The 12,847-nt window shown below is 51.0% G+C and overlaps 1 protein-coding gene across 1 annotated transcript; it reads left to right on the top strand.

The window, feature by feature from the left end:
- Nucleotides 1-972: 972 nt before the first annotated feature.
- On the top strand, nucleotides 973-5,252 carry LOC137304575 (mucin-22-like). Its single transcript, XM_067973221.1, has 3 exons — nucleotides 973-1,917; nucleotides 2,009-4,406; nucleotides 4,570-5,252. Exons 1-3 carry the CDS (start codon nucleotides 973-975, stop codon nucleotides 5,250-5,252), a joined length of 4,026 nt encoding a protein of 1,341 aa, XP_067829322.1.
- The last annotated feature ends 7,595 nt before the right edge of the window (nucleotides 5,253-12,847 follow it).

Here is a 12,847-nt window from a genome sequence, read left to right as displayed (position 1 = left end):
CTTGGAAATATATCGACTGTTCCTTCATCATCGCTGGGTCAAAATTCTGGAACTCCCGACTGAACAGCACTGTGGGAGAACCTGCATCGCACAGACTGCAGCGGTTCAAGAAGGTGGCTCACCACCACCATCTCAAGGGCAATTAGGGAACAGCAATAAATGCCGGCATTGCCAGCAACACATCCCCAGAATGAATTTTAAAAAGGCACTATATAAATCCAAGTTATTGTTGTTAAAGGCGGCCTGTGAGATGAAAAACAGCTGGATAGACTTCAGCCCAACGCTGCCTTTCTACCTGAGAAGTCGATGTAAAGGCTCCTTAAATAGCAAGACGCAGTTGTAGGAATCAGCTGGATGGGAAAGCTAATGTAAATTCTTCTTATTCTTTGAAGTGGCTTGCTAGACCACTTCAGAGGGAAGTGAAGAGCTAACCACATTGGTGCGGGACTGGAGTCACATATAGGCCCAGACCGGGTAAGGACGGCAGGTTTCCTTCCCTAAAGGACATTAGTGAACTAGATGGGTTTTAATAATGACACCAGCTCTTTATTCCAGAATTATTTATTTATTTGTTTGTTTATTTATCTATTGAATCATTTATTCGTGCATTTATTTAGTTATTTATATATTGATAAACTGAATTCAAATTCTCAAACCAATCAGCTGAAGGGATGGGGAAATCCTGAGCAGTCAGCAAGTGTCGCCGTGTAAGTATAATATGAGGCAAAAGTATGTGGAGGGTGAACTGAAAAAAAACTCCCTGGCCTTGGGACGCCTCCCTGCCGGGGACACAAATCTCCGCACATCAGAAGAAGAGGCATTTCCAGGCAGCGTGCTGGAAACAGAAAACCATTGGTGCCACTCAGGAGAGTGAACAGGAGCAAGCATTCCTGGAGGACGTACAAGAAAAAGAGCAAACGCCACCTGCCCCCCCCCACCCCGACACTCAGGTTGCCCCGTCATAACAGCTTAATGCATTTCAAAATCAATGGAGTCAACTTCACAGTCAGGAATCCCAGCGCTGACACTGGGGAAACCGACATCGGAGGAACCAACCCCGGGGAAACCGACATCGGAGGAACCAACCCCGGGGAAACCGACATCGGAGGAACCGACATCGGAGGAACCAACCCCGGGGAAACCGACATCGGAGGAACCAACCCCGGGGAAACCGACCCCGGGGAAACCGACATCGGAGGAACCAACCCCGGGGAAACCAACCCCGGGGAAACCGACACTGGGGAAACCGACCCCGGGGAAACCGATATCGGAGGAACCAACCCCGGGGAAATCGACCCCGGGGAAACCGACACTGGGGAAACCGACATCGGAGGAACCAACCCCGGGGAAACCGACCCCGGGGAAACCGACATCGGAGGAACCAACCCCGGGGAAACCGACCCTGGGGAAACCGACACTGGGGAAACCGACCCCGGGGAAACCGACATCGGAGGAACCGACCCCGGGGAAACCGATCCCGGGGAAACCGACACTGGGGAAACCGACCCCGGGGAAACCGACATCGGAGGAACCAACCCCGGGGAAACCGACCCCGGGGAAACCGACCCCGGGGAAACCGACACTGGGGAAACCGACCCCGGGGAAACCGACACTGGGGAAACCGACCCCGGGGAAACCGACATCGGAGGAACCAACCCCGGGGAAACCGACCCCGGGGAAACTGACATCGGAGAAACCGACCCCGGGAAAACCGACACTGGGGAAACCGACATCGGAGAAACCAACCCCGGGGAAACCGACACCGGGGAAACCGACACCGGGGAAACCGACCCCGGGGAAACCGACACTGGGGAAACCGAAACCGGGGAAACCGACACCAGAGAATCCGACACCTGGGAAACCGACATCGGAGAAACCGACACCAGAGAATCCGACACCAAAGAATCCGACCCCGGGGTAACCGACACCGGAGAAACCGACACCGCGGAAACCGACACCGGAGAAACTGACACCGTGGAAACCGACACTGGGGAAACTGACACCGGAGAATCCGACACCGGGGAAACCGACATCGGAGAATCCGACACCGGAGAATCTGACACCGGGTAAACCGACACCGGAGAATCCGACAGCGGGGAAACCGACACCAGAGAATCCGACCCCGGGGAAACCGACACCGGAGAAACCGACACTGGGGAAACCGACCCCGGGGAAACCGACACCAGAGAATCCGACCCCGGGGAAGCCGACACCGGAGAAACCGACACAGGGGAAACCGACACCGGGGAAACTGACACCGGAGAATCCGACACCGGAGAATCCAAAACCGGGGAAACCGACATCGGAGAATCCGAAACCGGGGAAACCGACACTGGGAAAACCGACACCGGGGAAACCGACCCCGGGAATCCGACCCCGGGAAACCAACACCTGGGAAACCGACATCAGAGAAACCGACACCAGAGAATCCGACCCCGGGGAAACCGACACCGGAGAAACCGACACTGGGGAAACCGACACCGGAGAAACTGACACTGGGGAAACCGACACCGGAGAATCCGACACCGAGGAAACCGACATCGGAGAATCCGAAACCGGGGAAACCGACCCCGGGGAAACTGACATCGGAGAATCCAACCCCGGGGAAACCGACACCGGGGAAACCGACACCGGAGAATCTGACACCGGGGAAAACGACACCAGAGAATCCGACACCGGGGAAACCGACACCGGGGAAACCGACATCGGAGGAACCAACCCCGGGAAAACCGACACCGGGAAAACCGACACCGGGAAAACCGACACCGGGGAAACCGACACCGGAGAAACCGACACAGGGGAAACCGACACCGTGGAAACTGACACCGGAGAATCCGACACCGGAGAATCCAAAACCGGGGAAGCCGACATCGGAGAATCCGAAACCGGGGAAACCGACACCGGGGAAACCGACATCGGAGAATCCGAAACCGGGGAAACCGACCCCGGGGAAACTGACATTGGAGAATCCGACCCCGGGGAAACCGACCCCAGGGAAACCGACACTGGGGAAACCGAAACCGGGGAAACCGACACCGGAGAATCCGACACCTGGGAAACCGACATCGGAGAAACCGACACCAGAGAATCCGACCCCGGGGTAACCGACACCGGAGAAACCGACACCGGGGAAACCGACACCGGAGAATCCGAAACCAGGGAAACCGACACCGGGGAAACTGACATCGGAGAATCCGAAACCAGGGAAACCGACACCGGGGAAACCGACATCGGAGAATCCGAAACCGGGGAAACCGACCCCGGGGAAACTGACATCGGAGAATCCGACCCCGGGGAAACCGACACCGGGGAAACCGACCCCGGGGAAACCGACACTGGGGAAACCGAAACCGGGGAAACCGACACCGGAGAATCCGACACCTGGGAAACCGACATCGGAGAAACCGACACCGGGGAAACCGACACCGGAGAAACTGACACTGGGGAAACCGACACCGGAGAATCCGACACCGGGGAAACCGACATCGGAGAATCCGAAACCGGGGAAACCGACCCCGGGGAAACTGACATCGGAGAATCCGACCCCGGGGAAACCGACACCGGAGAATCTGACACCGGGGAAAACGACACCAGAGAATCCGACACCGGGGAAACCGACACCGGGGAAACCGACATCGGAGGAACCAACCCCGGGAAAACCGACACCGGGAAAACCGACACCGGGAAAACCGACACCGGGGAAACCGACACCGGAGAAACCGACACAGGGGAAACCGACACCGGGGTAACTGACACCGGAGAATCCGACACCGGAGAATCCAAAACCGGGGAAACCGACATCGGAGAATCCGAAACCGGGGAAACCGACACCGGGGAAACCGACATCGGAGAATCCGAAACCGGGGAAACCGACCCCGGGGAAACTGACATTGGAGAATCCGACCCCGGGGAAACCGACCCCAGGGAAACCGACACTGGGGAAACCGAAACCGGGGAAACCGACACCGGAGAATCCGACACCTGGGAAACCGACATCGGAGAAACCGACACCAGAGAATCCGACCCTGGGGTAACCGACACCGGAGAAACCGACACCGGGGAAACCGACACCGGAGAAACTGACACCGTGGAAACCGACACTGGGGAAACTGACACCGGAGAATCCGAAACCGGGGAAACCGACCCCGGGGAAACTGACACCGGAGAATCCGACACCGGGGAAACCGACATCGGAGAATCCGACCCCGGGGAAACCGACACCGGGGAAACTGACATCGGAGGAACCAACCCCGGGAAAACCGACACCGGGGAAACCGACACCGGGAAAACCGACCCCAGGAATCCGACCCCGGGAAACCGACACCTGGGAAACCGACATCGGAGAAACCGACACCAGAGAATCCGACCCCGGGGAAACCGACACCGGAGAATCCGACCCCGGGGAAGCCGACACCGGAGAAACCGACACAGGGGAAACCGACACCGGGGAAACTGACACCGGAGAATCCGACACCGGAGAATCCAAAACCAGGGAAACCGACACCGGGGAAACCGACATCGGAGAATCCGAAACCGGGGAAACCGACCCCGGGGAAACTGACATCTGAGAATCCGACACCGGGGAAACCGACCCCGGGGAAACCGACACCGGGGAAACCGACACCAGAGAATCCGACCCCGGGGAATCCGAAACCGGGCAAACCGACCCCGGGGAAGCCGACACCGTAGAAACTGACACTGGGGAAACCGACACTGGGGAAACTGACACCGGAGAATCCGACACCGGAGAATCCAAAACCGGGGAAACCGACATCGGAGAATCCGAAACCGGGGAAACCGACACCAGGGAAACCGACATCGGAGAATCCGAAACCGGGGAAACCGACCCCGGGGAAACTGACATCGGAGAATCCGACCCCGGGGAAACTGACACCGGGGAAACCGACCGCGGGGAAACCGACACCGGAGAATCCGACACTGGGGAAACCGACACCGGAGAATCCGACACCGGAGAATCCGACACCGGGGAAACCGACACTGGGGAAACCGACACTGGGGAAACCGACCCCGGGGAAACCGACACCAGAGAATCCGACACCGGGGAAACCGACACTGGGGAAACCGACCCCGGGGAAACCGACCCCAGGGAAACCGACACCGGGGAAACCGACCCTGGGGAAACCGACACCGGAGAATCCGACACCGGAGAATCCCACACTGGGAAAACCGACACTGGGGAAACTGACACTGGGAAAACCGACATCAGGAAAACCGACACTGGGGAAGACTGATAACAGGGAAAACCAACATCGGGAAAACCGACACCAGGGAAACCGACATCGGGAAAACCGACACCTGGGAAACTGACACTTGGAAAACCGACATCGGGAAAACCGACATCGGGAAAACCGACACTGGGGAAACTGACACTGGGAAAACCGACACCGGGGAAACTGACATCGGGAAAACCGACACCGGGGAAACTGACATCGGGAAACCGACACTGGGAAAACCGACTCCGGAGAAACCGACTCAACAGAATCCGACACCGGAGAAACCAACACCGGGGAAACCGACACTATAGAGATTCTCACTATAGAGACCCTCTGTTCAGAGACCTTGATTACAGAACCTAACCAAGACGTTATATGGACCAGGATATCCCTGAATGTAAATGGCAAAATCAAGGGACACTTGTCTAAAGAAGAGAAATTGGTTGAACATGCAACCCGTGTTATGCCAGATCTCCGTGAGTATTCTGACCCCCCCCAGTGATAGAAGCCTTCAGACCCATGACCAGAGGGGATGCCGGTTGTCCACGATAAGGCAAAGGATCTGATCCCTTGAATGGACTAGGCTCAGGGGACCGCAGGAGCAGATCGAACTGAATCCTGATGTAGATCCTGTCTTCATCTCTGTTCCTTGGTGTACGTCCAATGTACCAAGGGAGAAAGAGCAACTTGTCGCGATGGTTGCTGTGACTTCTTGGGTGATGGAATCTGCTGTATTCCCAAAACCAAATGGCAAAGGATGAGTTAGTATGGATTTGTCAAAATTAAATGGAAGAGTATAACATGACAAACAGTTACAACCATCGGTAAATCGGATTTTAGTCCTGCTGGGGAACTGAACAGCAAACTCTACTGCAGCTTTTCTCCATCTCCCACACGGCCGCCATGTGACCTATCTGAGTGAAGGTGCTAATTTCACACCAATTGGTGAGCAGATTTGTGCCCATCAGAACCTCCATCGAGCATACCCAAACTCATTTGGCAAAGAACCCTTACAGCGAGCGACAGACAAGATGTTTATCACATCACACAGTTGGATTTGAAGCCAAGTGGCCTGAAGAAGAAAAACTTGCATTTATATAGCGCCTTTCATGACCTCAGGATGTCCCAAAGCGCTTTACAGCCAATTAAATACTTTTGAAGTGTAGTCACTGTTGTACTGTAGGAAACCTGACCACCTATTTGCACGCAGCAAGATCCCACAAACAGCAATGAAATAATCAGTTTTTGATGTTCGTTGAGGGATAAATGTTGGCCAGGACATAAGGGAGAGCTCTTCTTCAAATAGTATCATGGGACCTTTTATATCCACCTGAGAGGGCGTTCAGGCCCTCGGTTTAACGACTCATCCGAAAAACAGCACCACCAACAGTGCAGCACTCTCTCAGTACTGCACTAGGTATATCTAGATTTGGTAATCAAATTTCTGGAGTGGAGCTTGAACCCACAACCTTCTAACTCAGAGGCAATAGAGCTACCTACCGAGCCACGGCTGGTAACTTTGCACATGAAACACTGCAAGTTAACATGCAGTACAACAAGCAATTAGGAAAGCAAATGGTATGTTGGCCTTTATTGCAAGGAGGTTAGAGTAAAGGGTAAGGAAGTTTTGCTGCAATTGTACAGGGCTTTGGTGAGACCTCACCTGGAGTACTGTGTGCAGTTTTGGTTTCCTTACCTAAGGAAGGATATACTTGCTTTAGAGGTGGTGCAACAAAGGCTCACTAGATTAATTCCTGGGATGAGAGGGTTGTCCTATGAAGAGAGATTGAGTAGAATACTGTCTGGAGTTTAGAAAATGAGAAGTGATCTCATTGAAACATATAAGATTCAAAGAAGGCTTGACAGGGTAGATGCTGACAGGATATTTCCCCTGGCTGGAGAGTCTAGAACTATGGGACACAGTCTCAGGATAAGGGGTCGGATGTTTAGGATTGAGATAAGGAGGAATTTCTTCACTCAGAGGGTTGTGAATATTTGGAATTCTCTACCCCAGAGGGCTGTGAATGTTGAGACATTGAATATATTCAAGACTGAGATCGATAGATTTTTGGACTCTAAGGGAATCAAGGGATAGGGGGATTGGGCGGGAAAGTGGAGTTGAAGTCGAATATCAACCATGATCTTATTGAATGGTGGAGCAGGCTCGAGGGGCCGTATGGCTTACTCCTGCTCCTATTTCTTGATGTTCTTATGTTCTAACATGAAAGACCAGCTTCACTCCAGACACCATGGGGGTGATTTTTGCCCATATACCGCTCAGTTCCCACTGAAAATCGGGGTAGTTGACAGACGACGATTAAAAACAATCTCCCACCCATTGGATACCTGAAGTCTGCCCAACTCGATCTTTGAGCGGGCCACAAAATGAAACAGGCAGAAAACTTATTTCAATATGGATTGTGAATGCTGAGTCGTTGAATATGTTCAAGGCTGAGATGAATAGATTTTTGTACTCTAGGGGAATCAAGGGATATGGGGATTGGGCAGGAAAGTGGAGTTGAGGTTGAAGATCAGCCATGGAGCAGGCTCAAGGGGCCTTATGGCCTACTCCTGCTCTTATTTCTTATGTTCTAATATTTGAATCGGAGTCCCACGCAAGTTATAGGGCCCTAACGTCTCCCCGATGTCCTGGACAATATTTATCCCTCAACCAACATCACTAGAACAGATTATCTGGTCATTCCCGCATTGCTGTTTATGAGACCTTGCTGTGTGCAAATTGGCTGCCGTGTTTCCTACATTACAATAGTGACTACACTTCAAAAGTACTCCTTCTTTCTTTCTTCCATAAGAACATAAGAAATAGGAGCAGGAGTAGGCCATACAGCCCCTCGTGCCTGCTCCGCCATTCAATCAGAACATGGTTGATCTTCGACTTCAACTCCACTTTCCCGCCCGATCCCCATATTCTTTGATTCCCAAAAATCTGTTGATCTCAGCCTTGAATATATTCAACGACTCAGCATCCACAGCCCTCTGGGGTAGAGAATTCAAAAGATTCACAACCCTCTGAGTGAAGAAATTCCTCCTCATCTCAGAATTAAATGGCTGACCCCTTATCCTGAGATTATGCCCCCTAGTTCTAGATTCTCCAGCCAGGGGAAACAACCTCTCCGCATCTACCCTGTCAAGACCCCTTAGAATCTGGTATGTTTCAATGAGATCACCTCTCATACTTCTAAACTCCAGAGAGTTTACTCAACCTCTCATCATAGGATAACTCTTTCATCCCAGGAATTAATCTAGTGAACCTTCGTTGCACTGCCTCTAAGGCAAGCATATCCTTCCTTGGATAAGGAGACCAAAACTGTACTCAGTACTCCAGGTGGGGTCTCATTAAAGCCCTGTACAACTGTAGTAAGACTTCCCTATTTTGTACTCCAACCCCCTTGCAATAAAGGCCAACATGCCATTTGCTTTCCTAATTGCCTGTTGTACCTGCATACTAACTTTTCGTGTTTCTTGTACGAGGGCACTCAAATCTTTCTGAACACCAATATTTAATAGTTTCTCACCATTTAAAAAATATTCTGTTTTTCTATTCTTCCTACCAAAGTGAATAACCTCACATTTCCCCACATTATACTCCATCTGCCAACTTCTTGCCCACTCACTTAACCTGTCTATATCCCTTTGCAGACTCTTTGTGTCCTCCTCACAGCTTACTTTCCCACCTAGCTTTGTATTGTCAGCAAATTTGGACACATTACACTCGGTCCCGTCATCTAAGTCATTAATATAGATTGTAAATAGGTGAGGCCCACGCACCGATCCTTGTGGCACCCCATTAGTTACAGCCTGCCAACCTGAAAATAACCCGTTCATCCCTACTCTCTGTTTTCTGTCCTTTAACCAGTCCTTTATCCATGCTCATATATTACCCCCAACCCCATGAGCCCTTACCTTGTGTAACAACCTTTTATGTGGCACCTTATCGAATGCCTTTTGACTATCCAAATATACCTCATCCACTGGTTCCCCTTTATTTACCCTACTAGCTACATCCTCAAAAAATTCTAATAAATTTGTCAAACATGATTTCCCTTTCATAAAACCATGGTGACTCTGCCTAATCATATTATGATTTTCTAAGTGCCGTGTTACCACTTCCTTAATAATGGATTCCAGCATTTTCCCGATGACCAATGTCAGCTTAACTAGCCTATATTTCCCTATTTTCTCTCTCACTCCCTTCTTGAATAACAGCGTTACATTTGCCACCTTCCAATCCACTGGGACCGTTCTACAATCTTGGGAATTTTGGAAGATCACAACCAATGCACCCACTATCTCTCCAGCCACCTCTTTTAGAACCTTAGGATCTAGGCCATCAGGTCCAGGGGCTTTTAGTCCCATTGGTTTCTCCAGTACTTTTTCTCTACTGATATTAATTATTTTAAGTTCCTCACTCTCATTAGCCGCTTGGTTCCCCACCATTTCTGGTATGCTCTTTCTTTCTTTCTTCACCGCCCCCCCCCCCCCACCTCCTCCACAGACCATGTACAAGTTGCTCTCTCTTAGCAAATGTATCTAATCTTCTGAGGCCGGTGATGACACCACAGGGAAACCTTCTGTCTGGTATTTCTTGCTGACTCCCGAAATAACCAGGGGACCCAATTTGTTGGTGACCAATTACTTTCTGTTTCCATTGTTTCAGGAACTAGAACTTTCACCCAAACTCCCTACTCATCCCTACTCTCTGTTTTCTCTCCTTTAACCAATCCTTTATCCATGCTAATATATTACCCCCAACCCCATGAGCCCTTACCTTGTGTAACAACCTTTTATGTGGCACCTTATCGAATGCCTTTTGACAATCCAAATATACCTCATCCACTGGTTCCCCTTTATTTACCCTACTAGCTACATCCTCAAAAAACTCTAATAAATTTGTCAAACATGATTTCCCTTTCATAAAACCATGGTGACTCTGCCTAATCATATTATGATGTGGAGATGCCGGTGATGGACTGGGTTGGACAAATGTAAGGAATCTTACAACACCAGGTTATAGTCCAACAGTTTTATTTGAAAATCACAAGCTTTCGGAGATTATCTCCTTCGTCAGTTGAGTGAGTGAAAGGTTCTCAAATCGCATATCTTATATTAGGCTGGGACACGATCACACCAATCAAAGGTGTCGTTGGTGTTCAGACAGGTTAGCCACAGAAAACAGTACATCCCAGTATACTGAATACACAAGGGTCAGATTACAAAGCCAGAGAGAGAAAGAGACCCGAAAGGCAGAGAATGTCCAGTTGTATTAAAAACAGATAACTTTTTTTCTTCCTGCTGGTGGGGTTACGTGTAGCGTGACATGAACCCAAGATCCCGGTTGAGGCCGTCCACATGGGTGCAGAACTTGGCTATCAATTTCTGCTCGACGATTTTGCGTTGTCGTGTGTCTCGAGGGCCGCCTTGGAGAACGCTTACCCGAAGATCGGAGGCTGAATGTTCTTGACTGCTGAAGTGTTCCCCGACTGGGAGGGAACCCTCCTGTCTGGCGATTGTTGCGCGGTGTCCGTTCATCCGTTGTCGCAGCGTCTGCATGGTCTCGCCAATGTACCATGCTCCGGGGCATCCTTTCCTGCAACGTATGAGGTAGACAACGTTGGCCGAGTCACAGGAGTATGAACCATGTACCTGGTGGGTGGTGTCCTCTCGTGTGATGGTGGTATCTGTGTCGATGATCTGGCATGTCTTGCAGAGGTTGCTGTGGCAGGGTTGTGTGGTGTCGTGGACGCTGTTCTCCTGAAAGCTGGGTAATTTGCTGCGAACGATAGTCTGTTTGAGGTTGGGTGGCTGTTTAAAGGCGAGTAGTGGAGGCGTGGGGATGGCCTTAGCGAGGTGTTCGTCGTCATCGATGACATGTTGAAGGCTGCGGAGAACATGGCGTAATTTCTCCGCTCCGGGGAAGTACTGGACGACAAAGGGTACTCTGTTGGTTGCGTCCCGTGTTTGTCTTCTGAGGAGGTCTATGCGATTCTTCGCTGTGGCCTGTCGGAACTGTCGATCGACAAGTCAAGCGTATTATCCCGTTCTTACGAGGGCGTCTTTCAGCGTCTGTAGGTGTCCATCGCGTTCCTCCTCGTCTGAGCAGATCCTGTGTAGTCGCAGGGCCTGTCCATAGGGGATGGCCTCTTTGACATGGTTAGGGCGGAAGCTGGAAAAGTGGAGCATCGTGAGGTTGTCCGTGGGCTTGCGGTAGAGTGAGGTGCTGAGGTGCCCGTCTTTGATGGAGATTTGTGTGTCCAAGAAAGAAACCGATTCAGAGGAGTAGTCCATGGTGAGTTTGATGGTGGGATGGAACTTGTTGATGTTATCGTGTAGTCTCTTCAGTGATTCTTCGCCGTGGGTCCATAGGAAGAAAATGTCGTCGATGTATCTGGTGTATAGCGTTGGTTGGAGGTCCTGTGCAGTGAAGAAGTCGTGCTCGAACTTGTGCATGAAAATGTTGGCGTATTGGGGTGCGAATTTTGTCCCCATGGCTATTCCGTGTGTTTGGGTAAAGAACTGATTATCGAAGGTGAAGACATTGTGATCCAGGATGAAGCGGATGAGTTGTAGGATGGCGTCCGGAGATTGGCTGTTGTTGGTGTTGAGTACTGAGGTTGTTGCAGCGATGCCGTCATCGTGGGGGATACTGGTGTAGCGTGCCGAGACATCCATCGTGGTGAGAAGTGTTCCTGGTTCAACTGGTCCGTGGGTGCTGAGTTTTTGTAGGAAGTCTGTAGTGTCGCGACAGAAGCTGGGGGTTCCCTGTACGATGGGTTTCAGGATGCCCTCGATGTATCCAGAGAGGTTCTCACACAGGGTTCCGTTGCCTGATACGATAGGACGTCCGGGTGTGTTGGCTTTGAGTATCTTTGGGAGGCAGTAGAAGTCTCCCACGCAGGGAGTACGTGGGATGAGAGCACATAGGATGCTTTGAAGGTCTGGATCGAAGGTCTTGATCAGTTTGTTGAGCTGGTGGGTGTGTTCTTTGGTCGGATCTGCGGGTAACCGTCTGTAGTGTTCCTGGTTGTCCAGTTGTCGGTATGCTTCTTTGCAATAGTCCGTTCTGTTCTGTATGACGATGGCTCCTCCTTTGTCCGCTGGTTTGATGACAATGTTGCGGTTGGTCTTGAGAGCGTTGATGGTGTTGCGTTGTGCTCGGGTGACATTCTGGACAGTCTTCTGAGTGCGGCTGATGAATCTGGCATTGACGCATTTCCTGACAGCTTGAGCATACATGTCAAGCTGAGTGCAGCGACCCTCCGGAGGAGTCCAGTTTGACTCTTTCCTCTTCGGATAAGATATGCGATTTGAGAATCTTTCACTCACTCACCTGACGAAGGAGATAATCTCCGAAAGCTTGTGATTTTCAAATAAAACTGTTGGACTATAACCTGGTGTTGTAAGATTCCTTACATTAATCATATTATGATTTTCTAAGTGCCGTGTTACCACTTCCTTACAGAACAATTCCTTCATCCATGGTGAGAGGCACGTTTCAGTAAGTCTTTAAAATCTTTCCCATATTGGATGTTGTTCACTGTTCCAAGTGGGCCAATAGAAAATTACATGGTAGCTGGGTGTGTTACTCACTATCT

The sequence above is a fragment of the Heptranchias perlo genome, chromosome 38, assembly GCF_035084215.1.
Source record: "Heptranchias perlo isolate sHepPer1 chromosome 38, sHepPer1.hap1, whole genome shotgun sequence".
Classification (NCBI taxonomy): Eukaryota; Metazoa; Chordata; class Chondrichthyes; order Hexanchiformes; family Hexanchidae; genus Heptranchias; species Heptranchias perlo.
Note: the sequence above shows the minus strand (reverse complement) of the source record. Positions and strands in the feature narration are given on the sequence as shown.